Below are 16,494 nucleotides of genomic sequence, written 5' to 3' on the forward strand. Positions count from 1 at the left end.
TGCAAAAGCCACAGAGCATCCTGGAAGACCCTGGTCAGGTTAGAAATGGTTCTGCTTTGCTAGGCATAGTTTAATTTCAGAGGAATTTCTCCTTCATCACCTACCCTTCCTTCTCCTTTCTCCCTTAGCCCCGTGTAAATCCTCATCACAAAGAAACTCAAAGCACCATTTCCCTGGAGCAGACCCTCTATATTGGTGTTCTCAGTCACAGGCAGGGGACATTAGGCAATATCTGGGGACACTTTTAGCTGTCACTGTGCATGGTGGGTGCTGCTGGTCTCAAGCCAAGGACACTGCTGTGCATCCCCCAGAGTATAGCACAACTCCCCGGGTGAAGAATGTTCTGGCCCCCAAGGTCTCTGCTGCTGGGGTAGAGAAGCCAGGCTCTGCTTGTGCTAACTTTGCAGGGTCCCTTCTATTGTGTTTCTATTTGTCTTCCTGATTTTCAGAATTCTCCCCCTGCAGCTTTTTTGCATTAAGCAAGAGTTATTTTGAATTACAGAGAATGTTCTCTGAGGGGGTTACTGAATCATCAGCCTCTCTTCTGCATCTAGTGTCATTTCATATGGGGTACAGGGGCCAGAGAAAAGGTTGGGACACTCAGGTTTGAGTCCTTGCTCTGGGCAGGGAGAGGCACATGAGTCTTTTTAAATAAGTTTGTCACCTGTCAAATAAGATTGTAATATCTACCCTGGTCACCTTTCTGGGTGGTTGTGAGGATAAAATGCGCATGGTATGTGTGAACAATATGCATTGAAAATGGAAGGTGGAAAGAATATAGTAACAATATGATAACAATAGTTATCCACTGGAAACCAAGGGGAGTTCTGTCTTCAGCACTGAACTGAAACAGGGCAGTGACTGGGCTCAGGAATTATGTAACCACCCTGTACATCTTTGCTGTTTTCCTAGTAGCAATGAGAGCAGAGAGGCTTGGAAGGATTGTTAAACAGATCTGCTAAATAAGCATCTGTGAGGCTCTTTATCAAGGAGGGTAGATGTCATGGGCATTTTGAGAACATTAAAATTTCATCATTAAAAACCAGGAATGAGATGAGGTGCCTGCAGTCTTGACCACTTTCTCTTTATTCTGGGGACCTAGCCATTGAAATAAGGAAAACAACAAGAGTCATGTAAAAATATTAGACATGAACAGACAAAACCCTTGTTCCTTAGAGGTGATAAGACTTTTTTTTTTTGAATCAATAAGCTATTAGAATTGTTTACAGGTGAGGTCACTGTTAAAAATCGAACAGCTTTTCTATGTACCAAACATTAGCTCTTTAGAAAATAAAATAGAAAAGATCCTCATTCACAATATCAACTGAAATTGTTGTTTTCTTGAAGGATAAAAACCACTTTTTCTACTATGAGGTGTATTCACAGGTAGGTCCTGTGGCTGCAGCTAAGCTGTTAACCCTGGCTCTTTGGCTGCTGGATTGTGTAACCCTCAAGGTCACATAGTTACCAGGTCATTGTGGTGCTTATTACCAGGCTCTCTTCTCTTCTCAGACAGGATTTCTTAGTGGTCTCTGATAGAAGTCTCACTAATGGGTAATTTTACATGTTCAGAGTTGGCTGCTGGATTCAGAGCAGAATCATCAGGTACATGTTTCTCCTGATGTTGTAGTAGAGGGAAGGGGTGGCTGCCGTGAACTGGCCTCCCATCTCGTCTTTCTGCTCTCTTTGGTCCTAAACTGGAGACGAGACTACTTCGCAAATATGAGAACCTACCCTCATTCAAGAATCATGACTTCAAGAGGCTCTCGTTGGCTCATCAGTACTTTATGCTTTGGGGGTAGACTTAAAAAAACCGGTGACCCGTTTTCGGTGGCTCAAATCCAAATGCCTGCTGTTGAAAGAATCCCAGGGCAGATTTCCATATTTATGTTGACATTGTACATTGAACCCTCTGCATGGTGGCTTTTTAACCTCACTAAGAGCTCTGTTGTCACAATACTGTGTTCAGTGCATTTAATCTCAACCAGGATGCCAAAGCTACATGTTTTTATCCCCATTTTACAGATGAGAAAATTGAAACCGAGAGGTTAAGAGCTCACCCAAGCAGCTGGGAGAGTGAAAATTTGAATGCATGTATCTGGGTGGTGGTGGTTGTGCAACCCTGCTTGGGTGCCTGCTAATTCTTAGATGCTAGTTTTTAACCCAGCACCTCCTAAGAAATACAAGAAAAAGAATCTTAATCTCTGACAACCTGCAAATTCTGTATTTAATCGAGTAACCCAAGATGGCTTTTTTTTAAAAAAGATTTATTTATTTATGCATACAAGAGCTGGGGTAAAGACCAGAGGTGTGGGGGTTGAGAGGATTCACCAGAGACAGAGTGGGGAACAGAACAAACAGGCAGATTGACAGAAATACACTGCTGAGGGGAGCAGTGGGCGAGTCAGGAGAGGTCTGCTGCGCCATGTGGGTAGCTCCCTGGCAGGCTGGGGATTGAACTCGTGCTGCAGAGGCTGCGGATAGGTTCATAGGTTGAAGTCTTAACCCCTTGTGCCACTAGGGAGGCCCCCAGATGGCTTTTTAATGAATGTGTGAAATGCTATACTTGTGTTGTGTTGATGTATTTGTTCAACTTCCTTTTGAGAATGCACATTTGTTTTGAAACCGAACCTGTCTTTCTTGCCTACATTTCAGTCAGAACTAAGACATGGTCCGTTTTACTATATGAAGCAGCCACTCACCACAGACCCTGTTGATGTTGTACCGCAGGATGGACGAAATGATTTCTACTGCTGGGTTTGTCACCGGGAAGGCCAAGTCCTTTGCTGTGAGCTCTGTCCCCGGGTTTATCACGCTAAGTGTCTGAGACTGACATCGGAACCAGAGGGGGACTGGTTTTGTCCTGAATGTGAGGTTAGTTCCTGATGATGAATGCATGACCTGCCTCGTTTCCTCTCCTTTCTCTTTCCCCTTTATTTTTAATTGTCCAAATCGTCCGGATGCAGCTCCTTCCATCTGCTTGATCTGGGAGGCCTCTTTCTGGACCAGCATCGGCACAGCCTCAGCACTGCAGCTGTTGGAAAGAGTTGCACTGAATATTATTTTTGCTTCTTCGCGGGTCTGGATCGTGTTGAGATCTGCAGCCTTCTATGATTTTCTTAGGATGAATTTTTCAGAAATTTTCATGGACTCAGTCTCTTGAACCTCCAGCAGTGGCCAAGCTGGGAAGACCAGTGTCTGTGTGGCTTCCGTGGGGTTGCCAAGGTGCTCATGCCACCCGTCTCTCCAGGGGCTCCGTTAGGTGCCAGGGGGAGTCCAAAGTGATAGAAAAGAGACGTGAGCCACATTCCTTGCAGAAGAAAAGGACAAAGAGCCAAAATAAAGTCATCTACAGTGTGTTAGAAGAAGAGTGTTCCAGGGAACATGAAGATGAGGAATAGAGAGTGTGTGGGATGTAGAATGTTTCCATTTTAAACGAAGTGGATGGGAGTCCTCGCTTGGATCTGAGGATGACCTGGAGAAGGTGAAGAGGGAGCCGTGGGGAAGACCTTCTGCTCTCCCTGCAGAGGGCGCTACAGGCACAGGACCCAGGAAGCACCTGCAGAAGCCCAATACCCTGGCGGAGGGGCCCATGCATTTCATTCTTGGTAGTCTGAATCCTCTTTGTTCAACTGCATATCAAGGGTGCCCGCTGTTCTAATGTGGCTTCTGTTCCCGGCAACTCCCAACAAGGACATTTTTCCAAAATCTCAGACGTAAGAATGTCATCGACACAATCATTTAATCATGGAATCTCATTTGGAGTCTGAGGTTTATTGGCATTCGTTGTCAAATGAGGAAGCTTTCTCTCCGTGAAATGGGGAGCGTCTCCCAGACTTCTGTGATATGGTATCTATGGCATTGCTTTTGTGCAGGGAAAGAAATTAGATGTCAGGTCAGTGTGATCATGATATTTTAATGGTGTTCAGCACCTAAACTTGCCAAACATGGCTGGTTGTGGTGTTTGGTTTACTGTAGAAGGATTTGTGGGCACCTTGCTCAGCGGTGTCCTCAGGAGAAGCTGGCCTCCGGGTGCCACGTGAAGTGTGTGGATTGGAACCTTGGTCTTGAGCGATGCTTCTTTATTTAATATTGCAATGCGATAGATGCTCAAACATAGGATGCTTTTGTTTTGAACAATGGTTCTTGAGGGAAGGTTGCTAAGACGAGGGATTTACTATTAACATGTGTGGAAAGAACCCAGCAGCAGGGCCAGGCCAGAGTTTTTCAGTGGTAGACCTTCCATCACTTCCATGGGTCCATCAGATGCCTGTGGTTTTAGCTCATTCCCTGCACAAAGCCCCCCTCAGAAGAGTGTCTGTTTTGGTCCAGCCGAACACGTTGCCTGCAACCTCCAGCTGACGCGCCCTGGGCCCATTGGTGAGGATAGGGCCTCCAGATCTGGCGTAGAAAAGACTGGAAATGCGTATCTGGTGCCTTCAGTCTGTATTGTGGGGACCAGACATTCCCGTCAGGAGCAAGGACCTGGGGTGAAGGGAGAGGAGGTGAGCAGGCTGCTGAGGGGTTCACCATGGGTAGTTACCTGGAAATGGACTTGAATGCAAACAGACAGGTGTTGTGTGTCTGATATCTGAGCTGTAGGGTCCCCAGGTCTCTCGGGGGTGAATTGTTGATCCATCCGCTGGATTCTGGTGGCTCAGCCATTGGATTTGTGTGTCTTGGAGCAACTCACACAATGCCCTTTTCCTCGATGACCAAACAGGTGCATGAAGAGTTCCTTTTGGAGCATCTAGAGATATGAGGAATGGGAACTAAATCCAAATGAATTGGGGACAACTTTTCTCAGCTCTCCCTGCACAGATGGTGGAAGAGTGTTTCCTGACATCATCAGAATTGGCTATTTTTGTTGTTGCTGCTACCTAAGGATTTTGAAGCCCTGAAATAGCACCAGATTTGCATAGCAGAATGCGGTTTCAGACATTTCTCTGGGTCTCTTTAAGGAGAATTTCCCATACAAGATGACATTTATGGCCTGAGTGGGTACACGTCGGTGACGGAGAACAAAGTCGTGTTTAGAGACTTCAGAATTAGCAGGAGACTAATTCTACAGGGAAAGCTGTCCCTTTTTCATCGGTGATGTCAGTGAGTTGATGCCTTGTCAGTTTCCTGAAAGATCACAGTAGCAGAATGCAGAACCTTAAGAGCTCAAATTAAGGGGCTGACTCATTGTTAGGTGTGAGCACCCCGAAACCAACAGTGGCTTTTCCTTTCACATCCCATTCCTGAAACCCAAGGTCACAGTAATGACGAGTTTTCAGGGCCCTGCTTCCTTCTCAGAGTAGGGCATCCTCCTGAGCTCAAGCCTCATGCTGATAATGTAGTTTGTGGATCAACGGCCTTCTCCATTTTGCACTGATGCCGGTACCCATTGGTCAAGTGGACTGAGGTCCTTGTCGGACAAAGCAGCAGATCTCAATTAGGTGGGAATGATGACTTCAGGGTTAGCTGATTGGATAGGCAGGAGGGAAGGGAAGTGAGTACATTGGCAGTGCCTTTTCCCCTAACTGGATGTTTATGTGATCTTGGCTTGCAGAAGATCACAGTAGCAGAATGCATCGAGACCCAGAGCAAAGCCATGACCATGCTCACCATTGAACAGCTGTCCTACCTGCTCAAGTTTGCCATTCAGAAAATGAAGCAGCCGGGGGTAAGAAGAAAGTTCCTTTTGGTCTCGGTGTCTGTGGACTTGGTGAATCTTGTTGGGTTAACAGTCTTATTCCTTATTGTCTTAGCTTTTCAGACACCTGTGCATATCTTTGGACCATCTTGCTTGAATTCAAATATCTGTAAATGAAATCGAAGGTGTCATGGCCTTAAGATACTTCTCTCTACCGAGCACTCTGTCCCAGAAGAGTTTAATCGGGAAATAATGTACAGTCAGAAGTCGGCGGGTATTTAAAATTCTGATTGGTTTTGAAGGGGGAATTTTGTGTTCCTTCCCGGAGGAATTAGTAAAACTTTATCTCCGTGAGAGAGCTGAGTACAACCAGCTTCTTGACAACCATGTTCTGGTTGATGATGGGACCTTCAAGTCAAACTCAACCCGGGGAGATTCCCATAAAGAGTGAGAATTTGGCTTGTTCTTCACTTTTGAAGTGAGATTGATGTACAGCTGTGGCCTTTGAAGGAAAATCTGGATGTGACAGCCTGGTTGCCACACGTACCTGGCAAATTCTGTACACTGTGGTTTCCTCCTGAGAGTTGTAGACATCTTACATGTTGTAGCTGTATGTTGGTTGCAGTTTTTGGTGACAGTCTTCAAAAAGGTGGCAGCAAAACATTGTTTTTTAAAAACACTGTGTTATTACAATATAATCAACATTGTCACTTTCCCAAAGGGTGAATCTAAAGATATTTGGAGGGGGAGGTGTGTCTCTTTCTGATTTGCACCATCTGTTGGCAGGTGACCTTTGTGAAACTCTTCAAGGTTTGTTTTCTAAGTTAGGTGAAAATACAGGAAGGTAGAACCTTGGGGGCTTTTAATAGCCACTGTGGTTTAATTTCTTAAAAAAAAAAAATCAACACACTTCAGTTTTGAGTTTCTACTCTGAAATTGGATATGATGAAAACAGTTCTTCGTGCTGATTGGTTGTTGCTAAATTGGGGATCTGTTTGTCTCTTCACAAAAATCTCAGTCCATGAAAGCAAAGTTTTTAGCCTCAGTTTGGTAAAAAAAGAAAAAAAAGTTGTCTTACTGTAGAGTCTTTTTCATGTTGAGTGACAAAGAATTACTTCCTGCTTTTCACAGGTTAAATTATATCTGCCGAAGACTGTTTACAAAAAGAATAGATTCATGTAGACTTGTCAACACAAAAGAATTACAAGCCAAAAGGAAACATCAAAGAAAGCGTTGCTTTCTCACATACTTTGTTTGATATGAAACCAGTCAGGGCAGAAAGTTACTGATTTTGTTGAAGCATCTCTTCAACTTTAAAATGGCCCAACAGGGGCCTCCTGGTGGCGCAGCAGTTGAGTGCTGGGCTGCGAAGCTGCCTGCAGCCTTTGCAGCGCCGGTTCGATCCCTGGCTGCTGGTGAGGGTCCCACATGACGCATAGACCTCTCCTGCTGCCCGCTGCTCCTCTCAGCAGTGTACTTCATCAGTCTGCCTGTTCTGCTCCGCACTCTGGCTCTGGTGAATTCTCCCATCCTCCCACTCTTCTGACTGTACCCAGTGCTTATATGAATAAATAAATAAATCTTAAAAAAAATTAAATAAATAAAATGGCCAAACATCCCTTTTCTGTGAAAGAGGACTCAAGTGACTGCTTGTGGTGACCCGTTCACATGCTTGCTGGAGTATAATTGGGTATTTAATTCAATTAAAATCTTTTTATTGATAAACACAAACACCCATGAACAAACGAGCCTTGCATTTTGAGCCGGTTCCAGTGAGGCTTGAGTAAATGACTGAGAAGGAAACCTTGAACGCGCAGCCCCTTTGTTGAAAGCAGTCTGACTTTTCATTCTTTTTTTAAAAAACACTCATTTATTTTTGTGTAGAAGAACTTGGGTATAAGCTAGAGGTGTGGTGTATGTGTGTGTGGGGCCGGGGGTGGGGTGAGAGAATTCACCAGAGACAGAGTGGGGAGCAGAGCAGGGGGATCTACTGAAATAAACTGCTGAGGGGAGCAGCGAGCTAGACAGGAGAGGTCTTCTGTGCCATGTGGGTTAGTTCCCTGGCCAGGGATCGAACTCAGGCTGTCACGGCGATAGTGCTGAGACTCAACCTCTAGGCCCCCAGCCTGCATTTTCAAAGGAGCTGCACCATTTCACTATCCAGGAGTCCCCATCTGTAAAGTATCTGTTGACATTTAAGAGCACGGTATTGGTGTGCTAGGTCTGGGTGTGGCAAGGTTTCATCTGCTGTCAGTTTTAATTGTGGGCATTTGCAGTGTGCAGATCAGCTCACCTCGAATCCAGGTCTTGGTAACAGACAGCATGTCTCTTGTCACTCCTAATACAAGAGGACAGGACCTGTCATTTGGGTATAGAGTGAAAATAAAACAAATAAGAAACCATCACACAAGTGAGCCTATGATTATTGATCACCAGCCAGGATTAGAAGGTGAACCAATTTAGAGATCCTCAAGGCCATCTTCCTGGAAACCTTTCTGTGTTGTCTGCAAAGTGGTTTCCTTTTTCAAGTGCTCACTAACATTCATGCTGGGATCCTGCAGCTGTGACGGATTGTGTCAGTGTGTCTCCTTTCTTTTTCTTATAGACAGATGCATTCCAGAAGCCTGTTCCATTGGAACAGCATCCAGACTACGCAGAGTATATCTTCCATCCCATGGACCTTTGTACATTGGAAAAGGTTGGCTCCATCACAGAACCTCTCCACGGTAGTCCGTGCTTGTTGAGATGACCAAAGGTTCTCCCTTACATCCCGTGCGCCATCTCAAGTTAGCTGTTCCTCTGCATTTTCCCTGCTCCGTTTGTATTTGGATGGAAGAACTCTTGATCCGTGAACCTCATCTATAACTTTCTTCCAAGGATTGCAGCGGAGTGTTGAAATCCGCTGATTAGCTCCAAACATTACTTCTGCTAGTGATTCCAACTTTCAACCTGAAAAAGCCGCAGCTTCTGAAAATTGGTGATTTGATTGAGTCTTAACTCCTCTTTCTTTTGGAGGTGCTAATGAGAGCAGCAGGAGGCAAGAAGAGAAAATTAAGTGTCTGGGAAACTTCCAGATTAGCATTAAAGATGTGGCTTCTTAGAACTTGAATTATTCTACCAATAAGGATATTTCTTTAATGCCTAAAGGTGTTTGTAAAAGGCTCACACTCAAATTCCAGGCTGAAAATTACACTTGTAACACTTGAGATTGTACCCGCCATTCTGGGGTTGATTTTCATACTGGGGGCAACAAAATGTGGGTAAAGAAAAATCATGGATGAGGAGAAATTGATGACCCTCCCCTACTCCCACTCCAGCAGTAAATCCAGCTCTAGAAAATTCTGTGTATCCTCATGGTATTCAAAAAACATGGGGTTGGAATCCTAGCTTCATACAGTAATAACTTGGGAACTCTTGATAATCCTTAACAGACCTCAGTTTCCCTGTCTCTGAAATGGGGATCATAGTAATTGCTCCATTGAGTTCTCAGTCCTGAGACTGTACAATGAATAACAGGTACATAATTCTATAAAGGATCCTGGTTCATAAGAAGAAGCTGCTTGAGAAATGACAGCTGTTACGAGAAAATTCAAGTTAGTGTCCTGAATTTAATGAATACATTTTTTTAGTTAGATATCTCAAATACAATAGCATCTTGGGAAATGAGTAACGGCATTAATTAATTTGGCAAATGACTGCTCAGAAAATTACGTGGGGACACAGGTGTTATTGGTGGCAGCGTGTTAAGACTCCCCAATGACCTTGCACCCTGCTTTTCTCCCCAGAACGCTAAAAAGAAAATGTATGGCTGCACAGAGGCCTTCCTGGCGGATGCAAAGTGGATTCTGCATAACTGCATCATTTATAACGGGGGTGAGTGACTTAGATGACTCCAACGGAGGAGCGTATGCTGCGTGTGTTGCTCATTTACCATCTTTCATGCAAAAAATCAGGTGCTTGGTTCATGCATCAGGGCCAGTAGCTGAGACTGCGTGCATATAGATAACTAATATGTGTGATAAGAGGGGGCGGTGATGACATGCATTTTAAGGTGTGAGCTGACATCCAAAGTGGCTCGTGACCATAGGATGCTGATCCCTGTCCTTTTGAAAAGCCTTATTTTACAACATAGTGCTTAGAATTTCCATGTACATTCCATAAATTTGATAAATGTGTAGGTACAACCTCAGGTAAGACTCGGAATATTTCCATTACTTTATTATATTCCCATTTGCCCCTTTCCAGTAAATCGAACCTCCTCGAAGGGAACTACTGTTCTGTTTTCTGTCACGATAGATTAGTTTTGCATAGAATTGCCTGTCAGTGGTGTCAAGAGATTCAATTCTTGTGTCTTGGTACTTTCATACAGTGGAATATTTTGGGGTCAGCCATGCTGTCGTGTGTACCAATGGCTCATTTCTTTTGATTGTTGAATGATTTTCAAAAATTTTTTATTTATTTATTTATTTTTAATTTTTTTAAAAAAGATTTATTTATACAAGCACTGGGTACAGTCAGAAGCATGGAGGGTGGGAGAATTCACCAGAGTCAGAGCGGGGAACAGAACAGGCAGACTGACGAAATACACTGCTGAGGGGAGCAGCGGGAGCGGTCTGTCGCACCATGTGGGACCTCACCGGCACCCGGGGATCAAACCAGCACTGCAGAGGCTGCGGGCAGCTTCGCAACCCAGCGCTCAACCACTGCGCCACCAGGGGAGGCCCTGATTTTTTTTTAAAGATTTATTTATTTATATAAGAACTGGGGTACAGTCAGAGGCGCCACATGGTGAGAGATTTCACCAGAGACAGAGTGGGGAGCAGAACAGGCAGACAGACCGAAGACACTGCTGAGGGGAGCAGCAGGCAAGGAAGGAGAGGTCTGCGTTTCTCCCTGGCTGGCCGGGAATTGAACCCGTGCTGCAGAAGCTGCGGACAGCTTCACAGTGCGGTGCTCAACCCACTGCGCCACCTGGGAGGCCCTGTTGAGTGATTTTTTTTTTTTTTCATTTATCAACATACCATTTATCCATTCACCTTGGTGATGTTGATGAATATTGGGCTTGTTTTCAACTTTTGACTGTAGAATAAAGCCACTCAGCATTCTTGTACTTGTCCTCGTGTGGACATACAGTTCTTTTTCTCTTGGATACATACTGAGGAGTGATATCGCTGCATCATGGAAAGGTTTCCATCTAACTTTACAAGACTTTTGCCTGCTTGCAAAGCAGTGGTCTCATTTATACTTCTAGCTGTGAATGTGAGCGACTTAATTGCTCCACCATTGGCAACACTTGGTATTAGCTGTCTTTAATTTTAGTCATTCTTGAGGGTGTGAAATATGTCATGGCAGTTTTAATTTCCTTTCTAGAATGATTAATGGTACTAAGTATCATTTCATGTACACATTAGTCATTTGTGTGTTTGTATATATATTTATAAAGTAACTTTGTATCTTTTGCTCATTGAGAAACTCAATTATTCTTTTATTGTTGAATGTAGGAGTTTTTTATATTATGGATCAGGTTTTGTTTGTTGTCTTTTCATGGGTTGAGAACACTCTTCTCTGTGCCTTGATGGCTTCCCCTTGTGCTCAGACTCTGTTCTCTGTGCTCTGAGGACCCTCAATATGCAGAGCACACAAGGGGCTCTTGTAGGACCTCTTGCTTCCTCACACTGTCCGGCTGGTGCTGTTTTCGTTTGTGTTGCTCACAGGGATATGAACTCCATGGGCAGATGCTCCCTGTGTAGCCCTGGGCCCCGCAGAGACTGGTAGCTAATGTTTCAGGGAAGATACACAAATGAGTGTCAGCTCAAAGCACATGATGGTCATTTACTCCTAGCTGGGCTGGGGCTCCGGCAAGGGGAGGGTGTCACTAGGTGTCGGGAATTCGAGTAAGTCTATAAACTCATGTAAACAAGTGAGTGAGGTCAGGTGGCTGGAAATGGCGACACGGCAGGTGGCCAGTGGCTGTGGGGAGAGAGCTCTGAACAAGGAAACTCCTGCCTGACCTGTTGCCACCGGACACTTAAGTGGCTTGTTGGATACAGAGTTAACAGACTTCTGAGCCAGTTATAGCCGAGTTATCCTGCGTGCCTGTATGGGTATATGAAATCTTTTTGAGTAATAAGTTACGCTATAAAGTGTGAGGAAAACATGGCTTTTTGATCATCCTTGGCCTCTGGTTTTGTGCAAAGGGGAGGGATTTAGAGTGAGATCCTGTTCCCTAACTTACTGGATAAATGTCTCGTCTCACAGACATTCCTGTGAGCCTTGACTTAACTCATGAATGAAATGGGAACCTTTGCGTTGGCCCGGAGCTACTCATTTCAATGCCTTCCTTCCCCCAGAGCCTTCTAAGGATGGGTTCTGGGACAACGCATGGAATAAGACCCCTTGCCACTAATACGAACCTTTAGAAGACAAACACCCCATTGCAGTGTCAGTCCCTGGATGCTAGGACACCCCACACAAGTCGCCAGTTGCAGATAAGGCGACATCGAGATTCCCAAGACTGGTCACTGTCCATGGGAAAAGTCACATCACTTGAATTATGTTACAAGCCAGAAACTTTAGATTTTTAACTTTGCAAAGCTTTATCCTGGGGGAAAGCAGAAGGTTGTGAGTGGAAATGCTATTCCAACGGCAGGTATTACGGTGTTTCCAGTGGGATTAATCCTATTTTTTTATTCCCTTAGGAAATCACAAATTGACGCAAATAGCGAAAGTGGTCATCAAAATCTGTGAGCACGAGGTATGTGTGTGTCTCTTGTCCCGTGTCCGCGTGCCCAGTGTGAGCGGGGTGGGGTGGGGGGGTGGCTCAGGTTTGCATTTGCAGAATCTCCTGGAGGGGTAGCTGTGGGGATTTGGGGATTTGTTTGTGGTGTGGACAGCGGCTCCCCTCTCTCTTTAAGGAAAATAAGAGCAACGCGTGTTACATATCACCCTCACCTCAGCCTGATGTAGGCAGGGAGATGGAAATGATCTTTCCGTTCCCAGCCTTGAGTCAAGTGTCCTGAGGGTGGTTACACAGTGTTCTGAATTCCTTTGTCCCACGGTCTGTGGCCTTGAGTGAGGTCCCTTTCGGGGTCCTTGTTGAGGCTGTTTGGGGACAGGTCCTGCTGGTTTTTAGAGAGTGGCCCTGGTGTCCAGGAGAGTTTTGAGGGTGTGGATGAGAGACCCTGCGGGCTCGTGCGCCCTGAGGTTCTGGTGGTGGTATGACAGGCTGGGGTGGCAATCTTACGGTGGAACAACCTCCACCCTGTCTCTGCATTTCATATGTTCACTCGCTGCCTTTGAGGCAGCCTTGTGATAAGTTAGGATTTGTCCCTAACGTGTGTTCGTAGAGTGTGTTAGATCTGCATTTTTCTCTTAGTGTGCGTGTTTTCCTTGTAATGGAACAACAGGGAGAACAAGAGTTTTCCTTGCTGCCCTGATGATTTCCCCAGTGTAATTTTTAGAAGTGCTGTAGCCCTGACAGAGCTCTGGGTGGAGAGTTCCCGGTCCAGCAACCTGGAGCGGAGGTGTGGTATGCTGTGTGCTTTCCAGAGGGATGTCTGTGTCTCTCTCTGGGGTGATCTGTGAAAACAGTGGCATTTCACTATAATTTAGGTTTGCCCCCCCTTTAGTATTTATTTATTTATTTTGCATAGAAGATATAAGCAAATCCCCAAATCCCTACAGCTACCCCTCCAGGAGAGTCTGCAAAATAAATAAATAAGCCAGAGGTGCAGGGTATAAGCCAGAGGTGTGGAGGGTGAGAGGATTCACCAGAGACAGTGGGGAGCAGAACAGGTAGATCCACTGAAATACACTGCTGAGGGGAGCAGCGGGCGAGAGAGGAGAGGTCTGCTGTGCCATGTGGGTCAGCTGCCTGGCTGGAGATCGAACTCAGGTCGTGGCAGTGATAGCTTGATAACACTGAGACTTAACCCTTAGGCCTCCAGGGAGGCCCTGGTTTGCATTTCTTTGGTGACAAATGATGTACGATTTATAAGTTCACTGTGATTTGAGGTTCTTGTGGGCATGTCTAGTTGCTTTCCCCCATGGGTTCATCTCTTTCCCTGCATTTGGGATCATAAGCTGAGGCGTTTAATGGGTAGACTGCCTGATGGTAAAATTTACTGACACCGCCTCCCCATCTTTACCTGCCATTTCTGAATCAGCTTGTTGGTCACACATGGCTGCTTTGTGAACTCCAAGGTCAGGGCTGACCTGGCCTGATGTTACCACTTATTTTCCCTATCAGTGCTTCTGGAATAGCCCAGAAGTTGAGTGGGTGAAAGGTAGAAATATGATCTACTGTTCATTCGTTTATTCATTCATTCACTCATTTATTCATTGACCTGTTAAGTCAGAAAATAAGTTAATACCAATTGAGAAATTGTGTAATATATACGCAGTGGAGTATTATATAGCTGTGAAGAGGAAATGATTGCCATCGGGACAATGGATGGACCTTGAGGTGATTATATTGAGTGAAATGAATCAAACAGTAAAAGACAGATACTGGATGGCTTCACTCATCTGTGGAATATAAACATATATGAATATATTTCATCATAAATAACTGTTGAGCATCTACTATGTATCTGACACTTTTCATGATGTAAGAGACACAGAAACAAGCTTGAGGACCAGAAGCTACTAGTAACTCACAGGGCCGTGGTGAAGTGTGTGGGCTTGAGCCCAATGCTTGGTTCAATTCCAGGTCCTTCCAGTTTGCCGTGGTGAGACCTGGGGCAGCTTAATAATCTCATCTTGGGGTTTGTGAGGAATAAGTGAGTTAATACCCGTAGGATACTTAGAGTGACACCAGCCCACTTTAAACCTTTGCTAAATATATTGATTACTATGTCACTTGAAGGCTTATATAATTTTTATGAGCCTGTTTGACAGGTGCTGCTCTCGCACCCATCCTGTTGATGAGGAAATAGGGGCTTAGAACACCGTTTCCTACAGTTTCAGAGCTAGCAGATGGTTGTCTGCATTCAGATGAAGTATGGGGCTTGTAGGCCCTGATTCTAAGTGATAGTGATGGCTGTAGGGGACACTGCTCAGGAGGGAGGAGACCATTACATCATAGAACGATCAGGTTGTTGTGAATGGAAATAAACTAGGGCAGTGAGGTATTAATGAACCACTTTAGAGAGTGTGATTAGAGATGCATAGGAATGGAGTGTGGCATGGGAGAGGCTGGGGGACTCAGATAGGTATGCCGAGATCAGGTCACAGATGGCCTGGAAGGAACCAATTAGGTATTTTAGATTCCTTGTTAGTTTCTCAGCCTTGGCTGGAGAATTCTTGTCTTTCAAAACTCTCTCATTCATCATCATCATTTCTAATTGCAAACTCCCCCAACTGTGATGAGCAAAATCGCTTCTGGACATTGTCAGATGTCCCTGTGGGGTGGAGCTGCCCGAGTAGAGAAGAGAACCATGGTTAAGGATAGGGACAGGATCAGACCTGTGTGTGGAGGTGGCTCTGGCTGCTGTATCTGTGAGAATGAACCCCAGTGCAAGCACGTGTGGAAGCTGGGCCATGTGGGCCGGGAGAGAGGATGGAGGCTTGGGTGAGGTGGAAGTCTTGGGCTGGTGACAAGGACTTGGACGCATCCCACTCTGGGCTCACCTGCTGAGCTCATCGTGCGTTTCTGGAAGACCACCGCATGCGAGGGCCCTGGGGTGACTCGTTCTAACTTATTTTTGCTTTACAGATGAATGAGATTGAAGTATGTCCAGAGTGTTACCTAGCTGCTTGCCAAAAACGAGATAACTGGTTTTGCGAGCCTTGTGTAAGTTGGATTTCCTTTCTTTGTTTCTGAATTCTGTGCCTTGACATGACTGGCCAGGACGGCTTTCTGCAGGTGGCGTATTGGATGAAACCTTGGCTGAAGTTTTTCAGTAATTTTTTGTTGATGACATTACGGGAGAGTAAACGTAAGCCAGGGAGCATCGTGATTTACTATGCTTGTTACCCTGGGTAGACGGCAGCCTGCAGAGTAATGGGGAGCTCATCAGAGAGGGGGTGTCCGGCTGATGCAGAGCTTGGGATGTGCATGAAGCCAGCGTGGTATGACTAATCGTGCGGGGTCTGTTCTAAGAGGCATGGACGTGCCTCTCTGGATTTAACTCCATGGCCTCCCCAAACCGTGATTCTCAGGAGGGTTGGGGGGTAGACCATCACCCTCGCTTTCCTCATCTGTCTGCATTTTCCAGACTGGTGAACTGCAGAGGGAAGGGCATTGTTGGGGTGGCCTGTTGGGAGGGTGGGGGTGGGGCTTGAGTATACTGGGGACAAGATTGAGCAGGTAAAGTTGAGAATCAAAACACTGTTATTGTTTCTTCCTGCCTTGGAGATGAACACCTGCACAGTACAGAATTAAGGCGGATGTTGCTGCCCCATAATATATGCAGGATTAATGTACTGCTGACCCTCCAACTTAACAGCATGCAGGAATCATCTCTGTGTTGTACAGAAAGTGGACTCTCTTGTCCACAGCCACCCAGATAATGGGATGCAGCCGGATTCCAGCCTTGTGTTGTCTGCTCAGCAGCCATTTCTTCTTCTTCTTCTTCTGTTTTTAAAAAGATTTATTTTATTTATGCATACAAGAACTGGGGTACAGGCCAGAGATACTGGGGGGTGAGAGAATTCACCAGAGACAGTGGGGAACAGAACAGGCAGATTGACCAAAGTACACTGCTGAGGAGACCAGGGGTGAGATAGGAGAGGTCTGTTGTGCCTCGTGGGTTGCTTCCTGGCCGGCTGGGGATCGAACTCGTGCTGCAGAGGCTGCGGATTGCTTCATAGTGTGGTGCTTAACCTCTTGCGCCACCAGGGAGGCCCCCATTTCT

General features: G+C 45.5%; 1 protein-coding gene across 5 annotated transcripts in view; it reads left to right on the plus strand.

The window, feature by feature from the left end:
- ZMYND8 (zinc finger MYND-type containing 8) overlaps positions 1-16,494 on the plus strand; it is a gene marked incomplete at both ends in the record, with an annotated part of 96,061 nt that overhangs the window by 36,921 nt on the left and 42,646 nt on the right. For 4 of the 5 annotated variants that reach the window (XM_084246677.1, XM_084246675.1, XM_084246678.1 and 1 more), the window contains 6 exons: positions 2,656-2,874; positions 5,555-5,668; positions 8,244-8,336; positions 9,424-9,511; positions 12,337-12,392; positions 15,354-15,431. In XM_084246677.1, the coding sequence (XP_084102803.1) occupies positions 2,656-2,874; positions 5,555-5,668; positions 8,244-8,336; positions 9,424-9,511; positions 12,337-12,392; positions 15,354-15,431 (648 nt within the window). The remainder of the gene's footprint in view (positions 1-2,655; positions 2,875-5,554; positions 5,669-8,243; positions 8,337-9,423; positions 9,512-12,336; positions 12,393-15,353; positions 15,432-16,494) is intronic. The other variant, XM_084246676.1, reaches the window with a different exon arrangement.

The sequence above is a fragment of the Talpa europaea genome (genome assembly GCF_964194135.1).
Source record: "Talpa europaea genome assembly, chromosome: 11".
Classification (NCBI taxonomy): domain Eukaryota; kingdom Metazoa; phylum Chordata; class Mammalia; order Eulipotyphla; family Talpidae; genus Talpa; species Talpa europaea.